Here is a 25,488-nt window from a genome sequence, read left to right as displayed (position 1 = left end):
AAACAGGACCACCCAGCAACAAAAACAAGTACAGCAGGTATGGGAGGGATCACCGCTCTCTGAAGAGAGAGATGCTCACCCGGCCCACACAGGCTTCTGATGAGGCAGAAGCACAATGCGGGTAAGCGAGCAGCTTACACCCCCGTGCACTCCGGGGCTGTATTTAGGGAAGGAATTCCTCCCCAGGTCATCCCTCGCGGCATCACAAGATCCCATGTGCACCACAGCTAGGAACAGACTGTGTCAAATAAGGTCAAATATTACCAACAGCACACTCACACAAGTAGAACGGCAAGTCGGCATCGGCAAGGTGGGCTCTTACAAAGTCTCTCAAAACGCCAACTGTGAAAAAAGGAGAGAAAGGTTTGCTGAATTACCTTTGTTTATTCAAATGCTGGGCAAAAAAAGCTAGCCTGTAATAGCAGAACTGCCTTATACAACGTCTGCAGATTGCCTTTTCCTCAAAGAACACTTACTATCACAAATCTCTTGGAGGAAAAAGAGCCACAACCAGCAACACTCGGACATGCTGGTCGCTCAGCAAGATCTAAGGATGCCAGTGAAGTTCTCCCTAGGAAATCCAACAGCAGCTGCAAGATTTGCAGAGACCAGCCAGGTGGGACTTTGGTAACCAGGTATTAGTTCTTGCTCCATACAGAAGTACCAAAAAACAAGAGTGCGGGTAACCAGCACTGCCAGCGGAGAGGAAGAGGATCTCCATTAAGAGCCACCTGGTGCACGGTCCGACCGCCGTTTGTGAACTGACAGAGGCGGAAAGGTTTGTTCCGTTGTTCTCGTTATAGTAGGTAAAGCTTCTTTTTCTTCTTCCTGTATTTTTGGCTTGTTTTGGATGCGGGGAAGTGGTGGTGGTGGTTCCTTCCCAAAACCTTTTAATCTCTAACGCAGAGAAGTGTCCAAACTCATCTCAGTAACACACCATTTGGACACTCCTGAGCACAGTGTTTTGACATCGAGTAGCGTGAGTGTCTCCATCAAGTAGTGCTGGAAATAAACTCCCCTTACCCAAGTGAATTACCCCAGACTTTCCTCATCCAGCTCAGGGGCCCTATGAGGATGGTGTAACCCGCTCCCGCTGCTTTTTCTGAGCAGCATTACTTCCCTGGACAGCAGAAAGATGTGTCCAGAGCCGCCCTCTTTCGTCACGCACCTCGTCAACGATGCGCTGCAGCTGCGCAGACTAAAGCAGAAATCACTCTTACCAGTCTCGCTAGGGCGGAAGAACCCCTGTAGAACATGACGGTCTGGAAAATGGACTCTCAACACCACCTACGGCAGAGGCAAAACACATGAGGTCAGTCGGTTTTGGCTGTTCCGTAACATCTGTCCTTGGCTTAGAATTTGTGAGCAAGTGGGTTTTTTAAATGGGAAGATTTGAGATATTTGCTCTAGAGGGGCAGAGCGGCGCTGGCTAACGACTCCTGTGAGCTGCTCAGGGAACACGGGCTGCCTGGCGCTCCGAGGCGCAGGAGCCGAGCTGCAGGGCTGCGGCGTGCGGCGCGGCCGCGCTGCCTCGGGCAGCGGGAGCTCCCGGCGCCGTGACGCGCTAAGACGTAAACAGCCACGCGCGGACGGGTACAGACAGGGTACAGGCATCCTGAAGCGACCACAGCAACGGGAATTCTCCTGCCACACGTCTGAACTAACTCACACCGCTCTACTGCAGCATTACCCAGAAAGCACTTCACTTGGGAACTTAGTATCTTTTTTTTTTTTTTCCCAATAAATCACCTAAGACAAAAACTGAATTCAGATCGTATTTACAGAGGAAGATATCTCCAATCTGTGACATCTTATCATGTAACTTGTAATGCAATACGATCAAAATGTTAGAGTCTGCAGAGGAGAGGCAGACAGGAAAGCTCAGTCATACGAACTGCTGTGTGCACACCATCGGGGTTTTGAAACATCTAGGACAAAATAAAAGCAGCTACATTGCCTGCCGCTCAGCTGCATCATCACAGCACAGCTGGTTTTACACGGCACGACTGTCATGCTATTTCCACAAATTACCAGGGAGGAGAATTTGAAAAGTCTTCCTGAGAGGAGCTTGAGATCCTGCTGATCACAACTGGCTCCCAAAGCCACTCAAGGCCCGAGGCTGGACCGGAAGAGGGACTGGGAAGGAACCCGGGGAACAAGGGCTACCTTTGGGTAACGCTCCAACTTCTCCTTCAGCTGAGCCTCCCTCCAAGACTTCGTCATCAGTGGAGCTTCTTCCAGGCGCTTCCTAGATACCCGGGAAAAAGAGAAGCTGTCACTCTGCCATTTTAAGATGTATTTTTATTTTATTTAGAAAGTGGAAGGCCCGAGCGGGGCTGGTGAGAACTGCTCAGCTGCTCCACGTGTCCCTCACAGCATTCTCCCCACCTCCTGGGGTTCCTGCCCCAAAGTCTCATATATGGAGCTACTGAGCATCAGCAACAACACTGTATAAAATTACTTTTCTTGTACAAGTTTAAAACCAAGTTCACTACAGCAGATGCCAGAAAATATATGAAGAAGAGCAGGGGAACGTTCGCTTAAACTACTCAAGAAAAGACGGACTTATTAATCCAATAAAACAGGGAGTAAAGTTGGATGCAACTACTCCAGGGACGGCAAAGAGCTACTGAAGCGGAAAAACAATATGGGCACAATAAATTAATGAGTATTAATTAGCAACAAGGAAGGAAAACAAAAACGAGAGGTTTCAGATCATCCAAGAACCGGCTCCGTAGAGTGGTGTTTTAGGAGTAGCGGCTGCAAAAAAACAACCTGTATTTGAGATGAAACAAACTCAAGAAAACCATTACGTATTTTCCAGTAAGTAAATAAATAAGCTTAGATCCAACAGATCCCAATGTCCAGCTTTAGCCCTTTTTCCTTGTTTGCGCTTAGTTCTGAATAACCAGCGTACTAGGCTAGATTTTGGTGAAGCCTATACAGTTCACAGGACGCCTTTTTAAGAATCAGCAAGGCGCCTCAGAACCAGAAACCAGAGGCCTCACACCACGATCCGAGACGCTCCGAAAGTGCCGCCTCCCAATCTGAAGAGCAAACACCAAACCAACCCGCTCCCTTCCTCCTTTTGTACCAACACTCAGCTCTTCCCCGAGCTGGAATTCAGATCTAATTGCATTTAAAGTATTGCATTGTATGTCGCCACTTTCTGTTACGATTCACCAGCTGAGATCAGAAGCCAACTGGTGCCACTTCCATGTGTAATGTGCCTTTATTTTTATCCCTGGCTGCAAGGGCAAAAGTGATTACAAGCATCAGCAAATTTGGATATTAAGTCTTTTTCTGAGGGGGCTGTATTCCAGTAACCCCCAACCGAATGATCCTGCATCTGTACCACTAAATACTCCAGAGCCACAAGCGGCAGAGTAATTTTCAGGCCAATCTGTGTACTCATGTGGATTTCGGCGGCCTGTGGGTAAAAAAAACTATCAGTTCTAAGTAAAAAGTTCAGCTCAGATTTGGTTAGTGTAAAGCAGGCTGTCCCCAGGCTTGGAGAACGCTTGTAATGTTCAAAGGCATGCTGTGATCCACTTGAAACTAAATACACTCATGAAACTATTTTATTTAAGGAACATATAGACAGCAAAACGCTGTTATAATAGGGAGGCTGAGTACAGTAAAATCATGACTACCTGAGGGCAAGCTACTTGAACAGCAAGGTGCATAGTTAGTCCAGTTTCCTAGGCTTCTTCACGCAAAACCACAGGTTCTGTCACAGAAACAGGACATCGCCCTTCAAGTCCAATGGCATAAAGGGCAAAGACTTCTAGTGCTGATCGTTAATTTATTAATTGCACACCCAGTAACTTACGTACAACCCTTCACCCAGAGATCGCAGCCAGCTCTGGGTGCGCAGTGTCACTCTGCTCAACAAAAGGAGACGGAGCACCCTCGGCCACCAGCAGAACTTGCCTCTCGCTCTGCAGCTGCGCCAAACGCTTCCGTACGTCGTCCACCGTGACTTCAAAAAACTCGTCAGGAAGCTCTTCTGGGCCAGCAGGAAGCGGTTCCAGCAGATCAGGGTGACACACCAGCGGCTCTCGTTCCACAAGCTGCAGAACAAAAATGAGCTTCCATAAGTCTTAAACGCATTGCCTTGCTATGACGCTCCTGAAAAAGTACAAGGACAGTATTTGCAAACTCACTGACCGGAGTCAAACACACAAGAGGAAGTTACACCTATTGGCTCTTGAGCAACTCAAACTCATTAAATCAGAGAAATGTTTCAATGCACAAAGCCTGAAAACAAACACCATAGTGTACTGCAGGCTACAGCCAGCCGCCAGCCTAACACAGCTCTGGGCTCTGTGAGCAAAACCCATGCCCACTTCTCCCCTTATTCCCCCATACATTCTTCCAATCCTAATTAATGCCCCAATGTTCTCCATCCATTCTACTGCTCATCAGGCACGTGCCCCTTGGGAACAGGAGTCTCCCTCAATTGTCAACGACAACACAAATTACAAGGCAACGTTCACTCTGCTTGTGGGCACTAAAGGGTAATTTAAGAAATTAAAAGAGCGAGGTTGTGTGGGTGGGACCCTTGGCTGCTTTTAGAAAGTTGAGCGGGGTCAGCTCTAACTAGCGGGTGAAAGAGCCTGATTGCAGCTTTCGTGGGGCTCAGAATGCCCAGTGCTGCAGGAGCCATCCCGAGAAAGGGGACACCGCGCGGCAGCCCTGACCCCCCCCACCGCGCGGCAGCCCCGACCCCCCCACCGCGCGGCAGCCCCGACCCCCGCACCGCGCGGCAGCCCCGACCCCCGCACCGCGCGGCAGCCCCGACCCCCCTGTACTGTGAAGGGTGCCAGGATATGACGGAGAGAATCCCCCTGTCTGCACTAGCAAATCCTACACTCACCCTTTAGTACTGGCTCTAAGGAGCACTTAGCCCTGCTCACCACCCCAGCCTGAGGTAGGCTTGTCTCATTTTAGGTGAAGCAGTGGCCATTGTGCCCTCCACAGCAGCGAACCCCCCCGGAGACCCAGCTCCACCCAGCACCTCGGGGACCTCTAATCTCCTGGGAATCTGGTGTAACGCTACCTTCTAATAATTAATGTTCTGACATCAAAGTCAGCGTGCAGCTGTCTGTAAACCATCTTTAGCCCAAGAAAGGAAGGGACGCCGGCACAGATTTTATCCAGCCTCTCTCTTCAGCTTCAAAAACCACACACAGGCAAAGCATTAATGGGAAGATTCTTTTACAAAAATGGACCTTTGATGTTTAAAAATAATTTGTTTTGTTTGGGGTTTTTTTTTTCCTTGGTTCTGAAAAGGGACAAAAAGCAGATGCCATGTGGCTGCTCTGCTGTTGCTGCTGGGAGCTGGAGAGCGGAGGATGGCAGGAATGGAGGAGGGAACAAAGTGTAATCAATCAGCAGCAAAAGCAGCAGAGATCAAAGGGCTCGAAAGCAGCAGTCAGAATCACATGCTGTTTAACACAAGGGCAGAACCCCCCCAGCAGAATCTGCAGCTGCTCCCAGAGCCGAGCGCTGGCTCCAGAAGTGCCGCCGCGCGGTTTGAGCTGGACTGCGGCTCTGAGGACAACACACAGCCACCAGTCCTCGGGCACCGCGCCCCAGCCCGGCCCAGCCGCACGGCCCCAGCCGGGCCCGGCGGCACAGCCCAGCAGCACGGCCCCAGCCGGGCCCAGCGGCACGGCTCCACGCTGAGGCCCGGTGGCACGGCTCCACGCTGAGGCCCGGCGGCACGGCTCCACGCTGAGGCCCGGCGGCACGGCTCCACGCTGAGGCCCAGCCGGGCCCGGCGGCACGGCTCCACGCTGAGGCCCGGCGGCACGGCTCCACGCTGAGGCCCGGCGGCATGGCTCCACGCTGAGGCCCGGCGGCACGGCTCCACGCTGAGGCCCAGCCGGGCCCGGCGGCACGGCTCCACGCCGAGGCCCGGCGGCACGGCTCCACGCCGAGGCCCGGCGGCACGGCTCCACGCCGAGGCCCGGCGGCACGGCTCCACGCTGAGCTGTAGCCCGTGAAGTGATAAAATGAGTTCTGTCTCCTCAGCCAGCACACAGAGAAGTGGTGAAGAAAACCACTGCAAACCTCGTGCTTCTTCCTTCCTTTTCAGACACAACTGAAACTCCTTTCCGAATTCCTCACAGGTGAGAGGGTGATTGAAATAACACATTAGACTGCACCGATCACCTGGCCTGCCCTTCAGTTCTCCACACACAGGGTCTGTTCCAAAAGGTTAAATAACAACGATTAGATGGACCCAAACGTGTTTCTAATATACTAAAACATTCACCACTGGGTTGGCAAGGCCTCTTTCTGCTGCATCTGTAACTGCTCCAGGGCGCTTCCAGGTCTGGATTCTCCTCCTAAACAATTCAGAAACTCACCAAGAATGAACTGCAACCACAGAGAAGTCAACCAAGGTAGAACCTCTACATCACCGTGAGAGCATACACACAGTCTTGCTGAATTCCTCCTGGATCAAGCTCCTGCTGAAGCTTTCCAGGCAGCCCCGTCGCCACCCACGGCTTCCACCGCTCAGAGCCGCGGTCACGCAACGGCGCAGCCACAGGACGCGACCAAGGGAGCTCTGAACGCCAAACCAGCGCGAGCGACGACGTGAGGGGGAAGGGCGAGGCAAGGAGCGGCCACGGAGAACCCCAGACCTGAAACTCCCAATGCACAATGATATGGACCAAGTTACGAATGCAATGCCCCCGTATTTCCTCTTACACGGCTTGCCAGCCGTACAAGCCTTGCTGAAGGTGTGTGATTCCATGCAGCTACCCTGCAAAAAGCGCACGGCGTTCAAAGGCCGTCCCGGTACGGCACTGCGGCTCTGTAAGGCATTTTGCATTTTAACCAGTACAGTTTTACTTCAGAGACACCAACAATGAAGACAGATGTGCAATTTGTCTTTCTGGGAAAAGGGCCTGAGAGACACAGACTTCATTTTAAAAGCAGGATATTTTACACTAAGACAAAAATCACTTTTTTTATGCAAGCAGAAATAAAGAAGGAAAAGGACCGGTTTCTGCTTCACCTGCAACACTGCGAACATTAAGAGTCCCAGGTCCAGACCACTTTTTTCTGTTGTTTTTGTTTTTTTTCAAATATCAAACCAACCTCCACTCATCTTTAGCAAAACTACCCAGCAGACAGCAATATTTAGTAGATGGATAAGCACCCATGGCTGAGGTGACAAAGCGGGCACTTGTTAAATGAGTCTGCACGGAGTTCGAGGTGCTCCCGGACTGTGGTTTCAACGCAGCTGTGCTGCCCCCATCGGAGCCACCGCCAAGGACGCCCCAGGGTTCAGAGCTTTGCTTGCCTCTGGACAGCAGATTAACTCACATCCTTCATATTTCCCGTAGTAAACTGTCCAAAATGCAATATTCCTCACGGAACTCTTGGCAGAGCTGCAGGTACCTAAGGCACCTGACCCTACGTTATTTATGGGGGAAAAGTCTTCAATATGGAAACATCTTTTTCCTTGTAGGAACTCAGCCTCAGGCGAGGCAGGATAAAAAAAGCCCTCATTGCAAACAGACTTTCTCTTACCTGTTCTTGCTCCTTTTGCAGTTCTTGGCTGTTCTTAGACTTCTTTGGCTTAGAAGGGCCTCCAGGGCTGGAGAAAGTTGTTGGCAGCTTTGACGATGGCGTATCTAACCCATCAGCTACAGCAGAGCTCCCCAGACGCTGCCCATCCCCAGAGAAGGGGATGAATGGGGCAGACTCCGGCCGTGAGGAAGGCCGCAGTTCCTCCAAGCCGCCATGGGATTTTTTAGCCAAGTCTTGCTCGTCTGTGCAGCTGTTTAGAGACACGGCCACATCCCCGTGCCCCGAGTCCTGCGGGAAGGCGTTTGCTGGAGGCAGAGGCACATCCGCAGCTCCTTCGGCAGGGCCCCGGCTCGCCGCCGGCTCGTCACGCTGCTCCGCGGCACCCGCGGCCTCCTCCCCGCCGGGAGAAGGGCATTTCTTCATGACGACTCTTGGAGAAGACAACAGAAGAGATAAAACCAAAGTTAGTTACCCTAACAGCACTGCCCTCCCCATTTTCAGTGTGACCATGACACAAAGAAGACAGCGACACTCAAATACACCCCTAATTTGATTATTTGCTTCTTCAAGACACTCCAGTTGCTCTGAAGTTAAGGGTGGGGGTCGGGTGCCTGTGCAAACACACCGAACAGGAACTACCCGCTTCCTACAAAGAAAACTGCCGTCCAGCAGAAACCAGCAGGCAGCTGCAGAGCACAGCTCCGAGTCCCCCGCGCGCCCTGCACGGAGCCGGCCGCGGTCACGGAGCCGGCCACGGGTCATGGAGCCGGCTGTGGAGCTGGTCACGGGTCACGGAGCCGGCTGTGGAGCTGGCCATGGAGCCGGCTGTGGAGCTGGCCACGGGTCACGGAGCCGGCTGTGGAGCTGGCCATGGAGCCGGATGTGGAGCTGGCCACGGGTCACGGAGCCGGCTGTGGAGCTGGCCATGGAGCCGGATGTGGAGCCGGCCACGGGTCACGGAGCCGGCTGTGGAGCTGGCCATAGGTCACGGAGCCAGCTGCGGAGCTGGTGACAGAGCTGGCCGCGGAGCCGGCTGTGGAGCTGGCCACGGTCACAGAGCCGGCTGTGGAGCTGGTCACGGAGCTGGCCGCGGGTCACGGAGTGGGCGCCACCATCCCCACCTCGCCCTCCGAGCAGGCAGCAGGCGTTTATGCCCGAAATGCAAAGCAGGGAAGAACAAAGCAGGAGGTGATTGTCCACACGGACTCTTAATTTTGAATTGTCTGTTTCGCTCACGGGAGAATTAAAAAAAAAAAAAAGAAAAGAAAGAAAGAAGCAAACAAGCCCCTTTAATCTGCACATGAGTGGCCAGTGCCAGCAGCTGCAGCTGTGGGAAGCACATCTGAGCAGCAGTTTCAGATAAACAGGCAAATGCAATAATTACTGTGTGCTGCAATGTTTGCCTTTTTGAACTTTTTTCGTGCCTTATTTTTTGGTATTTGAAACAAAACAAATTCACTACCGGAGTGGAAAGGAAAAACAAGAGTCCAAAGCCCGCTGCTCCCAACCTGATGATGGCACTGCCTCCGGTCAGGCCAAGCGACCTCAGCGTCGTCTTCTCCAGGGCAGCTTTTCCTGATATCTGCAAGGAAAACAGAGCAAAGTAATTACGGCAACTGCCTCCTGCAGAGCATTTGAAGTGCTCTGTCTGCAAAGAAGCCTGGATCAAAACAAACTCCACACAGCACCAGAAACAGCTCAAAACACAAGCCCTCTGCAGCTGGAAATGAGACCTGGACCCAGCTCTATTCACCTGTACTGCTTTACAAATTAACTTATTAAATTATATCAAGGGAGGATGACCTACAGATATTGCCCCCAGATCGGATTTAACCTCGGCAAAGCATTATGTTTGTGTCAGAAGCGAAACCACAGGCAACATGTCGGAGCTGCAAGCCCGTCACCCCCATTACGCACACCGCCCATCTGCTCGTAGCGACCCTGCGGGATACAGACGGTCTGTCCACAGGGGTCAGCGGGAAGCGGAGGGGACAGCCCCGGAGAGCAAATTCCATAATACGCACATACAAAATATTAAACAAAACATTAATAGCAAAAGATCAAAACACAGAGAAAAGCAAATATTTATTAAAATGAAACCACTGTTTTGACTCTGGTTTTAAAAGAAGTTGGAAAGAAAAACACAAACAGATCATTGAGCTCATTTTATGGACTCGGAGGCCTAACCGGCCCAGGGTTACGTTCCAAAAGAGCTTTTTTCCATGCAGACACGTCATCCCTTGAAAAGACCAACATTTTTCTACTTCCCCTCTCAAGAAAGTTCAAAAGAAACACTTTCCAGGTTGGAAAACAGAGCTGAGTTTTTCTTATTTTTTCGGGACAGAAGGAAAAAAGACAGTTAAGAGGACTTGCTAACTTACCTCATCTCGCATGTAAACACAGACCGGAGAGAATTCGCCGTGCTGTTCCATAAACTGCCTGCAATAAAGAGCAAAACACTGCAGCATCTGTAGAACAGTCCGCCCCTGCAAAGCCGGCGCCGAGCAGCAGCACGAAGTGAAGCGACCCCGCAGACCCCCCCGCACCTTCCTCCAGCAGCAGCCACTGCAGCTACAGACTCGGCACCGGACACCAGCGACAGAATCCGCTGCAACGCGTTCACTGTTCCTTAAACACGGCCCCCAAAGTTTAGAAACAGAGAATTCACTAAAGTTACTTGTGAAATGAGTTGAGCTTCCTCGACACGTTTGAGTACGTCGTTCTCCACGTGCCTCAGCACCCGATCTGGAACGTGACTTAATGATACCCGCTCCTTTCAATCCCTTATCTAAATTAAATAGTTTACTGCAGTTTGGACTGTACTTCCCCTGGGGACAGGTCACTTTCTCTCCATGTATGCATAGCAACAAACAGAATTAAATACTGCTCTAAAGCAAATAATCTGAGGACAAAGAATTCGCCTTAGTATCACCCAAATTTAAAAAAGGAAAGGAAGAAACAGCAGAAACTTTCAGATTCTGGAGATCAGGGCCAAAACGAAGCCAGCGTAGCAGGGGAAACCCCAAAACAAAAGGTGAGAAAGTTGAACCAAGATAGTCCCATGAACACAATGAAAGCTGATGAGATTTATCCTGCTCCAGAATGCTCCGGTAGCTCTCGTTAGCACGTTCTGCCCTGAGCTCGTTGTCGTTGCTGCACCAGCACATCCCGCGGTAACAAGCTGTACAAACCAGCAGCAACAGCCGTTTTGTCGTCAAAAGCAAAGCAGCTGAAGTTCTTCCTCATGGGCAACTCCCTTGGCCCGAGTGCTCTCTGCAGCCCAGTCTCGGGGGAAACGGCTTCTCCCCGTCTCACCCCACCAGAAACAACCGCCCGTCACCCTGGGTGACTTGACGAGAAACCACCTCTGCAGACCAGCCCAGGAAACACCCGACAGCCCCGAGGGGCGACCCATCCCGCGGCCTCTCCAACCAACCTCGCACGGCAAACAGACCCGCGGGACCCTGGCGGCCTGGGAGAAAGTCCAGTATTTTTTGCTGGAAATTAGAAGTTTCAGGAAGATATTTCTACTTCAACCATTTCTGTGCATTGTCTGAAATTCTGCAGTGGCAGTCACAGCCACACATTCTCCTAAATACATTCACAAAACATTCAACTTGGTGTCCAAGTGTCACAAAATTTAAGCAGGAACTCAGAGTAGAAAATGAAAGGAAATAGTCTTAAAGTTCCAGGAAAATTCATCAAAGACGTGTACATTTAGGCTCAAAACTCAGCTTCAATGAAATAGCTGGAACCAGAAGTCACTCAGGATGGAGAGATCCACCTGGAAAATCAAGGTCCCTTTAAGCACAGACCAGAACTGAGACTTCTGAGTGGTTTAATTGTAGCAGTCTATCTCCCACCTTGATAGAAAGGTTGAAACTAAAGCCTTTTTAAATAAAGCTGGCAACAGCATGGTGATATGGGACAAGGTGAGTCACAATGAAACTGGGAAGCTCCACCGGAGTTCGAAAATCCAGAGTAACCTGTAAAACCAGTCCTGAGGGTCAGGTCTGGTTTAGGGAAGTGAGGGGCTGAGATCTACTTCCAGACCAGCTGCAACAGATCCCCAGGGGCTGGCAGTCCTGAGATACCGTTCCTCCAGGACTTCTTCCAGGCGCTCCCCAAATCCTGCTCTGCGGAAAGCAACAGACACCCCCCGAGCATCCAAACTATTACATTCAAGTTCAGATTATGAAACACAGTGAACTTCCATACTCAAGATGAACAACCAAAACAACACTAGAACAGGTCTGTCGCCAGTTGCAGTTCTGTAATCAGTTGTCCCCTGTCAAGGGCAGAAAGTCGCACACAATGCTCTGCAGGAACAGAGAGATTAAGTTTGTAACACAGAATGAGCATCATCTTGTGATCCCAGACCCAGGCTCCAACCTCCCCCACTCCTTTCCCAGCAACAGCCCAGTCAGTTCCTGAGGCCAACACCAGCGAGACACCCCTGCCTCGTTTACAACAGCTGTGCTTCCGAGAGGGCTCACATCTGTCCTACAGCAAGCCTGGACAAAAGTGCACAAAAGATGCAGCACTGCCAAACGTGGAGGAAACAGCACGGAATCACAGAAAAGACAGACGAAACAGCCCAGAGGAACAAAAGCTTGAGCCTGAAGCTGTTGGTCAGGAAAGGCGGATAATCACCATTCAGAAGCCAAGGCACAACGTAACACGCAGACCCACAGCACAGGAAACCAGTCTGACTTACACAACCTGGTTTCACTCATCTTTACAAAACTGCTTTGTCAATTCAAGCAATTCTCCGGATTGAAGAACCTTCTAAAATGTATGGAAAATATCTGAACTTAACGAATGATACCACAAAGGTAGCAAAGAGTCATAGTCATTGTCAAAACCGCCTTCAGGTGTCCCGACTGCAATCACTTCTGCGTAGAACAGCCCGCAGGGCGGCAGGAGCTGCGCCGGGGAGGCGGGACGGAGAGGCGGCAGCTCTCCCCGGCCCGGGCCGGACGTGCCCGTGCCCTCGACCGCCCTGCAGAACGGGCTCCGGGCAAAGATCGCCCAGAGACTTATTGTTGTCTAACTCCTGGAAGCCGGCACGGTCCTCCTCCAGCTGTTAATCCACGACATGCACTCACTGCGGCAAGCACACACATCAAACACACTGTCATTTCTTTGATGTGCTGTTCCTCAGAAGGGGAACGGCAAGCAGATTAGATTCCTTCATGTAGTGATCTGACAGGGCCTGTAAACATCTTGTGCAAGGGCTGCCGCACGCTGAGAGGAGGAGCAGCCTTACAATAGCTTCCAGACCTTCTTCAGACCCAATTAGCCACGATGGATGCTGGAAACCCGGGGGAAATTCCAGTGGATTTAGAATACTTCCCCTCACGCACTCAGGGCAGCTGAGCATTCCAGGAAACCGGCTCCCCTTGGAAAGTCAAAGGAAGGATTCAGCAACGTCAACAACTACCTGACTAGTTGGTCAACTGAGTCAATACACGCTGAAAAGCGACACAGCCCATGAAGTCTATATGGACAGCTATAGATTCAGCTTCTTCTGGGATTAAGTCACACACTGCGTGTTTGCTGCTTGTTGAACTCAACCAGAGCTTTGCAAAAGTCCATCCAAACCTTTGAGTTCAGCTTCCAGAAGGCAGAAAAGAACAGCTGTGTCTTATGAACTGACATTAATAATGCTTAGCACACTGTAGCAGTTAGGATATTAAAAAGAGCAGCATGGACACTACTAGTATTACAATAACCTGTAACAAATAAAACCACTCCAAAGGAGCAAAATTATATAAAAAGCTAAAAATTTAAACCAAAGAAATAACTATCCAATGCGCAAGAAAGCCACATAAAGGCTATTTTGTCACTGTCCATAATCACCACTCCCACCAGCCCAGCAGTTCCCGGACTGCAACGGGCACTCTTCTCCTCCCAGAGGGACCCAGTACATAGTAAGGCACCATGTACGGCTCGATGATCCAAAACGCTAAGTAGAAAAACTGCCTTACACCCTTCCTACCCACCTGCTGCTTCCTCCTTCGGACCCTTGTTCCCAGACACGCTACACTTCCGCTCACAACTGCTTGTGAAAGACAACCCTTCACCGGCTTCGGAAACTTCCCCACCTGCAAGGTTATTGTTGGCAAGACAGTAATTTTAAGCTGAATCGGCTACATAAGCCAAGTCCTCACAAAGCTGCACAAGCGACGTGAGGGGAGCTGGACACCAGGGCACTGACGGTTCCGTCCCTGCTGCTGCACAGAGAGGCCTCCAACCCAAACTCCCTCCCTTGGGCCTGCACTAGTCACTGCTCTGGTTCGCCACGGGCCCGCCAGGGAGCTGCGCTGCGCTGAGCTGGCAGAAAACTAACAGCGCAGCACTGGGAGGCTGGAAGGACTAGCTCCTTCACCCTGGAAACAGCTCCGGAGCAGTTCCAGACACAGCTCACCGTGCAGCCTCGACCAGGTAACGCCAGGCCAGGACACCACTTCAGCCGCGGTGGAGAACAAGCAGCTTCAAACTTCAGTTACAGTAATTTATGCTAGTACATGTCAGTTAGTACTAGCACATACCCGCAAGCAGCCACTACAGCTCAGCTAACAGGTGACAATCCATCACTTTGTATCCTGTGACTGTAGCCTAAAAGGCTGAGCTTACCTGATGCTACTGCAGCACCAGCCCTGCTGCTGACCACGCACTTCCAGCACCAGAGCCTTGGAGACTTCACAAGCTCTGACACAGAGAGCCAATGTCCCTTCAGACCACTACTTAATTAGTTGAGAAATTAACAAAAAATGGTTCCAATTTGCACAATACTATAGCACAGCATCTGTACAGATGAGCAGGAGATTCAACTGCAACAGCGCAACTAGCAGAAGGTGAGTAATGTAAGAGAAAGAGCAAGCTAGAAATACAGGACCTGAAAAAAGGCATTTTAGCAAGAGAAAAGTAAAGCCATCTACAACAGAAAGAACAGAAATCTGAACATTCTGTTCAGAACAGAACGGCTCTCACAGCTTCACGGCTTCCGCTTCAAGCCCTGGCAAAAATAAAGAAACTGTCCTTGAAGAAAAGTTTATCAGCTTGACGTTTCAAAACAATACGGTATTTTTAAGTCAAAACTAAAGACAAATGAAAGCACTGAATGCAGACCGGACAGTAATAAGATTTCTGAGCCACGCGTATATTCAATAAAGGTAAGACCATAAATTCTGCCATTTAAACAGGATCTAATCAGCCCTTTGAAGATTCGACATCGGCCTGCTGAGAGCTCCGGTCCTCCCTGAAGAACCTGCGCACCCACGAGCCTCAAGGGCAACAGCAACTGGCTAAAGAACCCGCTCGACCACCTGGAACCAGAGCACAGAAATAGCGTGACGGAGGTAACCTGGCCGCCCCCTCAGCCCGGGCCGTACCCGGCGTCAAACACGCCCGTGTAAGACAGGCGCGGCGGCACAGCCGCTACAGCTTCTGCCCAGCCTTAGGGCGCCGTTACCGGCTGTGTCCTGAACCAGGAGTGCTACTCCAGGATTAAAAAATAATAGGACGATTATGGAGCAGCAAATCTGAAAAAGCAAGGAAAGGCAAACGTCTGTGTTGTAAAGGAAAAACCAACATCAGATAAACGCAAATGCCACAAATCTGCAGGATCTAGCTGGATCACTGCTAACAACTAATTTCTGGCATGCAGAGATCCACCCGAACAAGTGTTTCCTCACTGCACTGCTCACCTGATCTCTGCAAAACGGCTGAGAAGTTCCCACAAAGTCTGTTGGCAGAAAAAGGTGTCCTGTAAACGGGAGCCATTGTCTAACTGTAATGCGATCCGAACCTGCAGGGAAAACGCACTTCATTAATATTTTTATTTTATTTTTTTTTTCTCTTTTCTCCACAGTGACTTTTTCAATACTTCAGTGATCTCTCTACCCAAAAAACCGTACCTTCCTTCTAAACACTTGCTGCAAGGGACTACATTAGCTAAAAATGCAGAGTATCCAAATTCTTATTTTAGAAGTTAATATTTAGAATAATTCTATTCTGCTATGCATACAAGCATTATATATTAAAATCTTACGAGTGACAGTGTCATAATCCTACCGAAGTCCCGGTAGACAATGCCCGCTGCTCTCCCCTCACCCACCAGGCCTGTCATTTTGTCACAGAAGCTTATCAAGCACGACGGCCCCTTGTTGAATCCATGCTGGCTACTCCTGATGACCTTCCTGCCATTGCTGTGCCTGGAAATGGTTTCCAGGATGAGCTGCTCCATCAGCTTCCCAGGGATGAAGCGAGACTGATCCACCTGTAGCTCCCTGCGTCCTCCCGGCCCTTCCTGAAGACAAGGTGACATCCGCTCTCCTCCAGTCCTCAGGTACTTCTCCCAGCCGCCACGATCGGGCAAAGACCACGGGAGCAGCCCTGCAGCGCGGTCTGACAGCTCCCTCGTGCCTCCCTCAGGGCCCGTGGACCTGCACACGTCCAGTCTGCTCAAGAGCTCCCCAACCTGCTCACCTCCCACCAAGGGTACGCGGTCCTTGCTCCAGACTCTCCCGCTGCCCTCTGGGCCCTGCGATTCCCAAAGGCTGATTTTGCTCCTAAAGACCAAGGCAAACAAGGCGTTCAGCCTTTTCCATGTCCTGCGTAACCGGGGGCCCCGTCTCGCCCAGGCAATGGGCCCACATTTTTCCCAACGTTCCTTTTGTCACCTACGTACTTAGAGACCTTCTTGTTGCCTTTGGCATCCCTGGCTAGATTCAACTCCAGCTGGGATCAATTCCCAACCACCCCGGATGCTCGGACGAGGTCTCTCCATCCCGCCCGGGTCACCCGCGCTCTGTGCGCCTCCTTCCTGGCCCTGTCGGCCACGCAGCCGCCCCGGTGCTCCCGCCTGGCTCCGGGGCGCGGAGGAGGCGATCCTCGAGCACGGACCAGCTCTCCCGGGCTCCTCTTCCCTGCCGCTTCCTCAACTGAAGCATGTTCAGATAAGGGCCCATGCAAGCAACCCAAATAACGTGTCACCACGAGCAACTGAGATGTTCTGTCTTACACCAGCTGCAACTTTACAGCAAGGGTCTTCACAGCTATATAAAATGAACTCCACTAACCCAGACAGGATTGATGCAGCTGCATAAACTATAACCCAGAGCTCTGTTGACTTAAGTATCGATTTACAGAACAACTTCCCTGAGGCAGAACAAACAGTATGTTTGCACATCCACACAGAGAAACAACAAACACCGTGCAAACCTATCCGTGAGTTACTGAAGACCTAACCAACTACTGTCAGTCCAAAGAGATCACATGTGTAACTTGCAACTCACTAACGCTTCCTGAGCACAAAACTCCGACATACAATTTAAGAGCAAATTAATCAAAAATCTCAAAGACAATTCTGGACATTAAGTTATCAAGTTACCAAACACCTGCAGGAAAAGGCAAAGGACAGCTAGCTGCCCGCCCCGGCAGACCCTGTCCAACGCGGAATGTGGACGTACGTTCATCAGCAGGTATTCATGAAGATCCTACATATTCTTCAGAGATTGCTACAAAAATAACAACCAAAAAAAGATCCAAGGCATTTCTAAAACGGACACACTGAGGACAGCCCTGAAGAACTCCAAACTCCTTATGGTGCCAAGGGAAAGATCTAGCAGCTGACCAAGAGACGAAGCACAGCAGAGCACTTCAGGCGCTACCTGCACCTTTTAGAGACTATTCACCTTGCTTTCTCAAAATGCGGAACTCTGAGTTTCCTCAGTTAGCTCTGTGAGAGCGTGCGAGAGAGGTGGGAAGAACCAGACACCACGCACTTCGGCAATCGACCGTGATCTCCTGGGGAATCAGTGTGTCCCCGCAGGGCTGCGCACGCTGCGCCGCTGGAGACGGCAACTCTTCCACACAAAGGAAACAGCGGCATCATCAAGAACCAGCCAGCAGAATGGAGCCATTTCATCCCACCACGAACACAACCTCCCGGTTTCTCTGGTGCTGGAGACAAGACTCAGATGACTCCCAGCTACAGCAGGGTGATGACAGCTGACATCACCATTCTACACGAATCCAGCCCAGAAATCCACACTACCAGTTGCATCAGGTTTTGGGCAACAGTTCAAAGCTGAGCGTGTCACGAAAGTCCTATTCAGTCAATTAGAAAAGCCTTTTTAAAAATCCCAGGCTCTATATGAAATAACAGACCAATGCCAACTGCCTTCTAAGTTTACAAACATACAAACAAAAGGCTAACAACACTGACACTAGAACTGTGCTGATGGCACCCCTAGATCACCTGCCATCACAAGGGGAATTTGTTCCATTTTTCACTGAAGAACTGACTTACAGCAATCAATGATTTCTACATGTGAACTATTCTATTTTAAAAACACCAGATTTGCTGAACGAACTCCTGGTTTATCAAAACGGGTGTCCGCTCCGCACGCCTGCTGCCCCGCGCGCCGCCGCGCCGCGCTGCCGCTGCCTCGGGGCTGCAACAGCACCGGGACAGCGAGTGACCTGCCTGTACCAAACTCCCGCAACACAACGCTAACTCCCTGTGGCAGGGAAGTACTTTGGTCAACTGTATTTTGTACACAGTATCTTCTTATACTGTCTGTAAAATTCTTCCAAGTGAGATCTCTGTTTCTCGTGATCAAACAGCAACTCTGCTTAGACTGCGCCCTTCACAAGCATATTTGCTACATCTTCTCAACTCCATAACATAGCAACGAGCAAGGGAAGCTTCACTTCTGTAGGTTTTTCTGTTGAAATACAACTGAACAGGAACAACATAAACTTCCACCAGCTCTTCTCTTTTGTGATCTAACGTAGCGATTCCACATTACAGCCCCTCTCCGATGGTCCCTCTCCCCCTTTCTGATATGCTGCAAATATCTTCTTGGGGAAAAAAAAATACATACAATCCCTGTTTACCTTCAGTACAATCCCTCCCAAACGGGATGCAAACGTCAGATAAAGTCAACACTCTACCGTTTTAACAGAAACATCTTCCTCTGTAAGACAAACTCCACGCCATCACAACCTTTTTCACTGAAAATGTTAAGCAGATGCTACCCATTTGCGGTATTTTTTTAACTAAACACGTCATTTGGAGCACAAATTTCTTTCTACTGCAAAGTCAGAAAGAAAACAGTAGTGCCAAAACAAAGCACATGGAGGTTTTACAGAAAAAGCCATGGACACCAGTGACCCCCATAACCAGAACGCACACCCACGGTGAACTACAGCAGAGACCCCCAAGCCCCCCCACGCTACGAAGTTCACTTTTCAATGCACGTGTCAGTTTACCTTTGTGGCAGCTCAGGCAACTGTCCACAACACCACACCGTTAACACAACTTGGCAGACGGAGAGCAAGACATGAGCACCAACAGACCCCAAGCTTTCGCAAGAACTGAGAAAGTGCACACGGGGAAGTCGGTGAGGAGAGAGATGACCGTTAGTGATATATAAATTTTCATTTCCAGGCTATCTAAATAAGATTATACATCGTTTTTGCCACATAAAATGTATATGCTCATTAACACCTATGCATTGTTTTTAAAACTATGCCTCCAGCTGTTACAACATGCATAAAAGATTTTTAAATCTCCTAAACGTGACAATAATTCCTAAGGAACAGGGCACCTGTAAGCCCGGTGCAAAGTACACTACGCGGGGCACTCAGGAACTGCTAACGCAGCACACGTGACAAAAACTCCAAAGCTGTGTAACACCGTGAACGGCAATGCTGGGAAAGAAGAGAGTCCTGTAAGAACTGGAAATTACAGTCAAAACCCATAGGCAGACAACAGCAACTGAAACAGAAATCAGGAAAGGGAACTGAGTTGGCAGCTCAACTGCCGATCAAAGCCATCAGTGATGTTTAACCTCTCACACAGCCGTGGCTACCAGCCCTCCGGCTCCCAGACGCTCCGCCTGCCCTCCAGCACACCGCTCCGACTGCGGCATCACGCAACGGCACGGACCGTGCATTCTGCACCACACCTCAGCCAGCCTGTGTGTGACATATAGGCCACGCCTGACCCACCCCGGCTCCTTCGACCTGACCAGATCATACCCAGCAAGGCTGAGCACGGAACAAATCGGGTCACGCTGCGGAATGAACGTACCGTGCTGCCGGTGCCCGCTCTCCCGGAGACTGGCACCATCTCCAGCTTGGCATTGTTGGGCAGTCTGGCAAACCTCCACTGCAACGAGAGATCCAACATGCTCCTCTGGAACCTGAGGAAGAACACAGCCCATGGAGACACCGGGAACCACCCTGTGCCACCTGCAGATCACTTCAGAGACCGGCAACGACGCCAAGTCCAGGCACTGAGCAAGAGAAGGCCGACCAGGAGCCACAGAGCATGATTCAATAACGCACAACCGGTAACTCAGAAAAGAATCATTAAAAATAAATCGTTCTGCATACCAAAGAAGCTGCAGTCTGTAGTGGTCACAGAAAAAAAAAATTCTCAAATATATGTTCCTTCTCAGGCTTTAAGAGATAAACAGCAACTGAGCACGCATACAGCTCTGGTGTTCACTTTTAAATAAAAATGTACTTTTTCTTTACTTTTTTTCTCAATTACCACTCTGACAACCAAACTCCTGGTTGCGTTACTGTAGAGTAGGGGAGGAGAGTCCCGCCTGTCTGCGCCGGCAGACGCGGGGGTGCGGGGAGGGACATCGCCGTGGTAGTCACACGGAAGCTCAGTATCGGCCCCGAACGCGAAGGGAACCGGGCTCGGGGCATCGGCGACTGCGGAACACAACGAGCCTCGCGGGACGCGAGCGCCACAGCCCGCGGGGCCGCTGCCGGGCGGCCGCGAGCCGGCTCCCCGTGCGCTACCGGGCGAGGCCCGGGTGGCTGTGACAGGGGCTGAAGGAACGACCGCCCTGGGCGGGCAGCTGCGGGGCCCGGGCCCCCCGGACACCCGCCCGCCACGCACACGCTGACCGCGCCCCGGCCCGGCCGCGCCCGCTGCGGGACGCGCCACGGGGCCCACGGGCGGGCAGCGCCACGGCTCCCGCCGCGCCCGGGCCTCGGGGCGGCCCTGGGACCGCGGGCACCGGCAGCGCCGGGCCCCGCCCGGCCGGGAGCAGCCGCGGGCGGGCCAGGCGGGGCCTCTCCCGGCGCCGCGGCGCGGCCTCCAGCTGGGCCCACACACGGGCGCAGGCCGGGCCGCCCGCCGGCCCGCGGTGCGGAGGCGTCCGGCGGTGAGACTCACTTGAGGCCGTACTCGCCGGGGCTGCCGCCCTGCTTCCTGCAGACCTCCTCGAGGATCTGCGGAGAGAACACAGGCGTTAGGGCCGGCCCCGCCGCGCCGCCGCGCCGCCGCCGCCCCGGACCCACCTGCAGCAGCACCGTGCCGGGCCCCACCCGCACCGTGACCCGCCGCCCGCTGGGGGCCAGCACCGACACGGCGGCGCCCCCCCCGCCCGCCGCCGCCGCCGCCGCCATCTTCCCTCCCGCGCGGCCGGGGCGGAGCCGGGCCCGGGGCCGGCCCTGGTGCAGCCCGCGCCCCGCCCCGCCGCGCAGGGCCCGGCGCCCAGGCCGCGCTTGCTTTGCCCGGGTGCGCGGGGCGCTTGCGGCAGCACCGGAGCGAGGGCGGGAGCCGCGCGGCGGGAACAGCGCGGCGGGAACAGCCGCTGGCCGCGGGGCGGGAGCAGCACCGGGGACGCCCCGGCCCGCCCGGGGACGCGCCCGAGGCGGCTGCGGGACCGACCTCGTGGAACGGCCGCCGGCTCTTCCCGCTGGGCTTCGTGTGCGATGCTCGGTCACCTGAGCCGGGTTTACTCGTCGTACCCGCGCGGTAGTTCCGCAGCGCCCCGCGGAGCGCGGGCCCCGGCCGGGCTGCGGCCGTGGCCAGAAGTCGCTCCTCAGGCGGGCGCTTCGCCGCACCGGCCGCGGTGGCCGCGGTGGCCGCGGTGGCCGCGGTGGCCGCGGTGGCAGCGGTGCCGCGGAGCGCGCCGCGGGCACGCGAGCGGTGCTCCTTGGAAAAGTGTGAGCGCTGTTGCGACACCCGCCTCTCAGCGCGGGGCGGCCCGGCACGCCTGCCCGGCGGCCGCCCGCGCACGGCCGGGACACCCGCGGCCAAGCGGCGTCCCGCTGCCTCTCAAAGACGTTTCTTCTCGCCACAACAAAGAGACGTTCCCCGGGCACCTCTGGGTGGGCGTCGCAAACTCAGCCGTCCCGACGCCGGCTGCAGCTGCCGCGCGAACGTTCACTCTCATGACAACGCTTCCCAGGGACTTTATTCAACCTAGGATCTCCCTCTTCAGTCCCAGGACCGCTTTTTCAGCGACAAAGGCATTCTCAGAGATCCAACTACAGTCTGTTTTGTTTGCTATCATAAGAAAACTTTTACTTTGGGTAACCACTGGAATTTATTTAGCCTAAGTTGTTACCACATGCCAAATATTTTCTCTACTTCTTCTATATTTATCATATATGTTAAGCTTAAGTCCCCACCACCACCCCCAGTGCCCACAAAAATGTCTGCTTTGCTTGGCTTACAAGGGAGAAAGATCCTTTTAAGGAAAGACACTTTTGTAAAGATAACACGTGCTCGTTTTTTACCATATCAGCGCGTGCGAGAAGGGAGGAAAAGAAGAGGATGGGAATTCTAATGATGGAGAAACATCCCCTTGCTTACGCGTGTGGATTCCTGAACCCACACAACAGCACAGCTGCTCAATAAGATGTAGCCATAGTAGTAAAAGATTTCCTGGTGTATAGTGCATTGTTTAAAAACAGAACTTAGAATGTCTTTACATTTGTTCACTCCATTGGGAAGTATTGTCACATTGCTCATACAGCTGCAGTGTTCAGGACACTTGTGTCCCAGTCCACGTCTGTAATTCCTAAACACATTTAAATGGTTCCAGCCGGTGGACGTTACTTTCAGAGCTGGGATGGACAAGGGATTTGTATGTACAGCCAACTGCATGTACAACCACAGGAAGGCTGATGAACAACTTGTCTGTCCGTATCAGCTGAATGACTTTCAATTGTATGTCAATATCCTGCAAGTCATCTGTGTGCAGTTTTTTTCTTACTATTTTAGCTAAGCAGCTACAGAACTTGTGAATATACTAATGAGAGCTCCATATGGAGCTGTTACCACCTTCCTCCTCCTGCTTGTCAGTTCTCCGCTTATATAGCAAAGGACCTTGTCCATACTCTGAGGAGGTCGTGGATTCCCATCCTCTCGAGGATGCTCTTTTCGAGCATCGTAACCAGAACGGCGACACCGGCTCCCCCGCAGCGACCAGAACGCGGCCTCTGATGGCAACGGGAACAGCAGCAGAGCAGGGTGCTCTGCGGTTATACTTTCCCCAGTATCAGCTGCCAGTTTTCACCCATCTGCATCTTCTAGACTTCCCGAGTCAGAGGTTGTGTCTTTACGTCTGATCTTATCTGATGCATTTCTCTTGCATCATCTTGCCCAGTCGTGTTTTGACCCCATCGAAGCTTTTGGCATCCACACGATCACGGGGAAATGGATGCCGCAGTTAAATTGTGCTGTGTGACACAAGTACTTAATGCTGTTTGGTTTAGAGCTTCTTCCTTGGTGTTCCCAGGTCTTATTAAGAAACAATCATTAATCATTCTCTGTTACCATCTCTGTAACATTCACAAGCCTAGAGACGTATCTCTTATAATTCCCTACCTTTTAAATTGCCTTTGGCTGTAACACATGTCAAGAAGCATGAGAAGTCCAGGGCAAGATGGTTCTGAAAGTTTTCACGCTTCTGCCTACAAAGGGTGCAACAAATATCTACAGTCTGCAAGTCATTCTTGGTGTTTGAAACAGGGTAGAGATCCAAAACTCTGCAAGTGTCTGATGCAGAGTTCAGGTAACCTGTCCTTCCACTAACTAACACCCTCACAGAAAGCACGAAGACACAATCAGCACGGTTACGTTAACTGCAGTGATCATTCAGCTACTGAGGTGGAGCAGCCATTCAACTTTAAAAGATACATGTTGGGTTCGTGGAGCCCCAAAACTGGTCTTGTTTCTGGATGGGGGTAGCTCCTGTTTGATGTCTGAAGCAGGCAGCTGTTTCCTATTTTGCATTTGAAACTGACACATCCCGTAAAGCAATGTTGCTCCTGTTAAAAAGACACCGATGTAATTTGAGCTGAATATTTCCAAGTTGTGGGATTAGAGAGATGAATCTAGTTTTTAATGGCATGTCATAATCAGAACGTTGCATGGGGGTTAAGGGTCACATTTCATACCCAGAGCCACTTCTCATCTCAAATATTTATCTGAAATTAGAAGCATCAGGAGAGAAAGAAGGAGGAGGTTACCACAACCTGGAGTTCATTACAGTGCTACAAAGAGAGAGGAGCTCATTAGGGACTAGCTGAAAATACCCTCGACAATTGGGATTTCTGCCGCTGTCGGGATCAAGAGGACGACTGAACACCTGCCAGGTGAGCCTCCGCACAACAACGTCCACCATGCCGAAAGCTTCTCAGAAATCACATTTCGTTAGTGGTTACAGTGAACAAACCGCAGAACGACCCTTCTCTGAAATCACCTTTTGGGCAGCTAGTGCTTTGCATTAGGTACATACCCCTGGCGTTAGGCACTTCTGCATTCTGTCACATGCCAACACAGAGAATAATGCTAATTTGCCAATTGATAAAGCATGGAAACACACCTTTCTTTTTTTTTTTCTTTCAAACAGATAGAAGATTAACTGTGAACACCCAAAATATGATAAAGAACCACAGTTACTTATCACAGTAACCATGATTCTGAAAAGCAGTTCCCCCGTCTGCAGTGACAGTACCTGGTACTGACCCTGGGGACACTGGAGGGGGTGGTTCCCCCGGGCACGAAGGTGCAGCAGAGTGAGCAGGAGCCCTGGTGCCCTGTCAGCTCCTCTGACCCCCCTGCTGATGCCAGGAAAGACAATGCTGGCGCGACTGTGCCCAAGCAGCGTCTACCCCATGGCGAGGGCTCTTCTGTGGGGCAACTTACACCACAAACACACTTTGGATCGACCCAAGACCCACGAAACAAGCCAGGGAAGTGCAGCGGAGCCAGGGCTGCAGAGCTGGCACCAAGGGGACCTCCCAGGGCACCAGAGCTGGCACCGAGGGGACCCCCTGGGGCACCAGAGCTGGCACTGAGGGGACCTCCCTGGGGCACCGAGGGGACCTCCTGGGGCACCAGAGCTGGCACCGAGGGGACCTCCCTGGGGCACCGAGGGGACCTCCCCAGGGCACCAGAGCTGGCACTGAGGGGACCTCCCCAGGGCACCAGAGCTGGCACTGAGGGGACCTCCCTGGGGCACCAAGGGGACCCCCTGGGGCACCAGAGCTGGCACCGAGGGGACCTCCTGGGGCACCAGGGCTGGCACCGAGGGGACCTCCCCGGGGCATCAGAGCTGGCACAGCGCTCCGGGGGATCCTCTCATTTCTGATAAGGAGACATCAAGGGGGCAAGTCCTGGAGCTGCCCTGGTCCTGGCAGAGCACGAGGGAACTTCAGACTGTCTCATTTGCTATTGGATAGCACAGTCCAACATGCTTCAAAATACAGAACTGAAGTACATTGGGACATACTGGAACATATTATGCAGGATATTTCATTTTGAAAAGCATTAAATGAAAACAGCATCTCCCTTAGCATAATTCCTAGTCATTCAAAATTTCTCACGGGCCTCCTATGTGTCTTACTCCCAGCAACAAAAACGCCAAATTTTCAGTGCCTGGAGCAGGAGTTGGAGTCTCACAGCTTTCCCTGAGCTTCCGTGCACACCGAGCCCAACCGTCCAACAAGCCCAACTGTCCAACGAGCCCAACCGTCCAACAAGCCCAACCGTCCAACGAGCCCAACCGTCCAACGAGCCCAACGCCTCCAACGAGCCCAGCCCCTCCAACGAGCCCAACCCCTCCAACGAGCCCAACCCTCCAACGAGCCCAACCCTCCAACGAG

At 52.1% G+C, this 25,488-nt stretch overlaps 1 protein-coding gene across 7 annotated transcripts in view; it reads right to left on the bottom strand.

Annotated features, from left to right (window-relative positions):
- ASPSCR1 (ASPSCR1 tether for SLC2A4, UBX domain containing) overlaps positions 1-21,574 on the bottom strand; it is a 35,970-nt gene extending 14,396 nt beyond the window's left edge. For 2 of the 7 annotated variants that reach the window (XR_010466872.1, XM_065034225.1), the window contains exons 1-11: positions 20,887-21,012; positions 19,658-19,769; positions 16,045-16,127; positions 15,264-15,364; positions 9,933-9,990; positions 9,060-9,133; positions 7,552-7,981; positions 3,930-4,073; positions 2,167-2,244; positions 1,221-1,287; positions 280-342 (exon numbers count right to left, since the gene is read on the bottom strand). Coding sequence is in view for 6 of the 7 variants with exons in the window: in XM_065034225.1 (XP_064890297.1) it covers positions 280-342; positions 1,221-1,287; positions 2,167-2,244; positions 3,930-4,073; positions 7,552-7,981; positions 9,060-9,133; positions 9,933-9,990; positions 15,264-15,364; positions 16,045-16,127; positions 19,658-19,769; positions 20,887-20,994 (1,318 nt within the window). In the remaining variant the exon portion in view is untranslated. Of the gene's footprint in view, positions 1-279; positions 343-1,220; positions 1,288-2,166; positions 2,245-3,929; positions 4,074-7,551; positions 7,982-9,059; positions 9,134-9,932; positions 9,991-15,263; positions 15,365-16,044; positions 16,128-19,657; positions 19,770-20,761; positions 20,818-20,886; positions 21,045-21,259 lie in introns of those variants that run through there. The other 5 variants (XM_065034223.1, XM_065034220.1, XM_065034222.1 and 2 more) reach the window with 5 other exon arrangements.
- Between the last annotated feature and the right edge of the window lie 3,914 nt (positions 21,575-25,488).

This window comes from Columba livia, chromosome 18 (genome assembly GCF_036013475.1).
Source record: "Columba livia isolate bColLiv1 breed racing homer chromosome 18, bColLiv1.pat.W.v2, whole genome shotgun sequence".
NCBI lineage: Eukaryota > Metazoa > Chordata > Aves > Columbiformes > Columbidae > Columba > Columba livia.
Note: the sequence above shows the minus strand (reverse complement) of the source record. Positions and strands in the feature narration are given on the sequence as shown.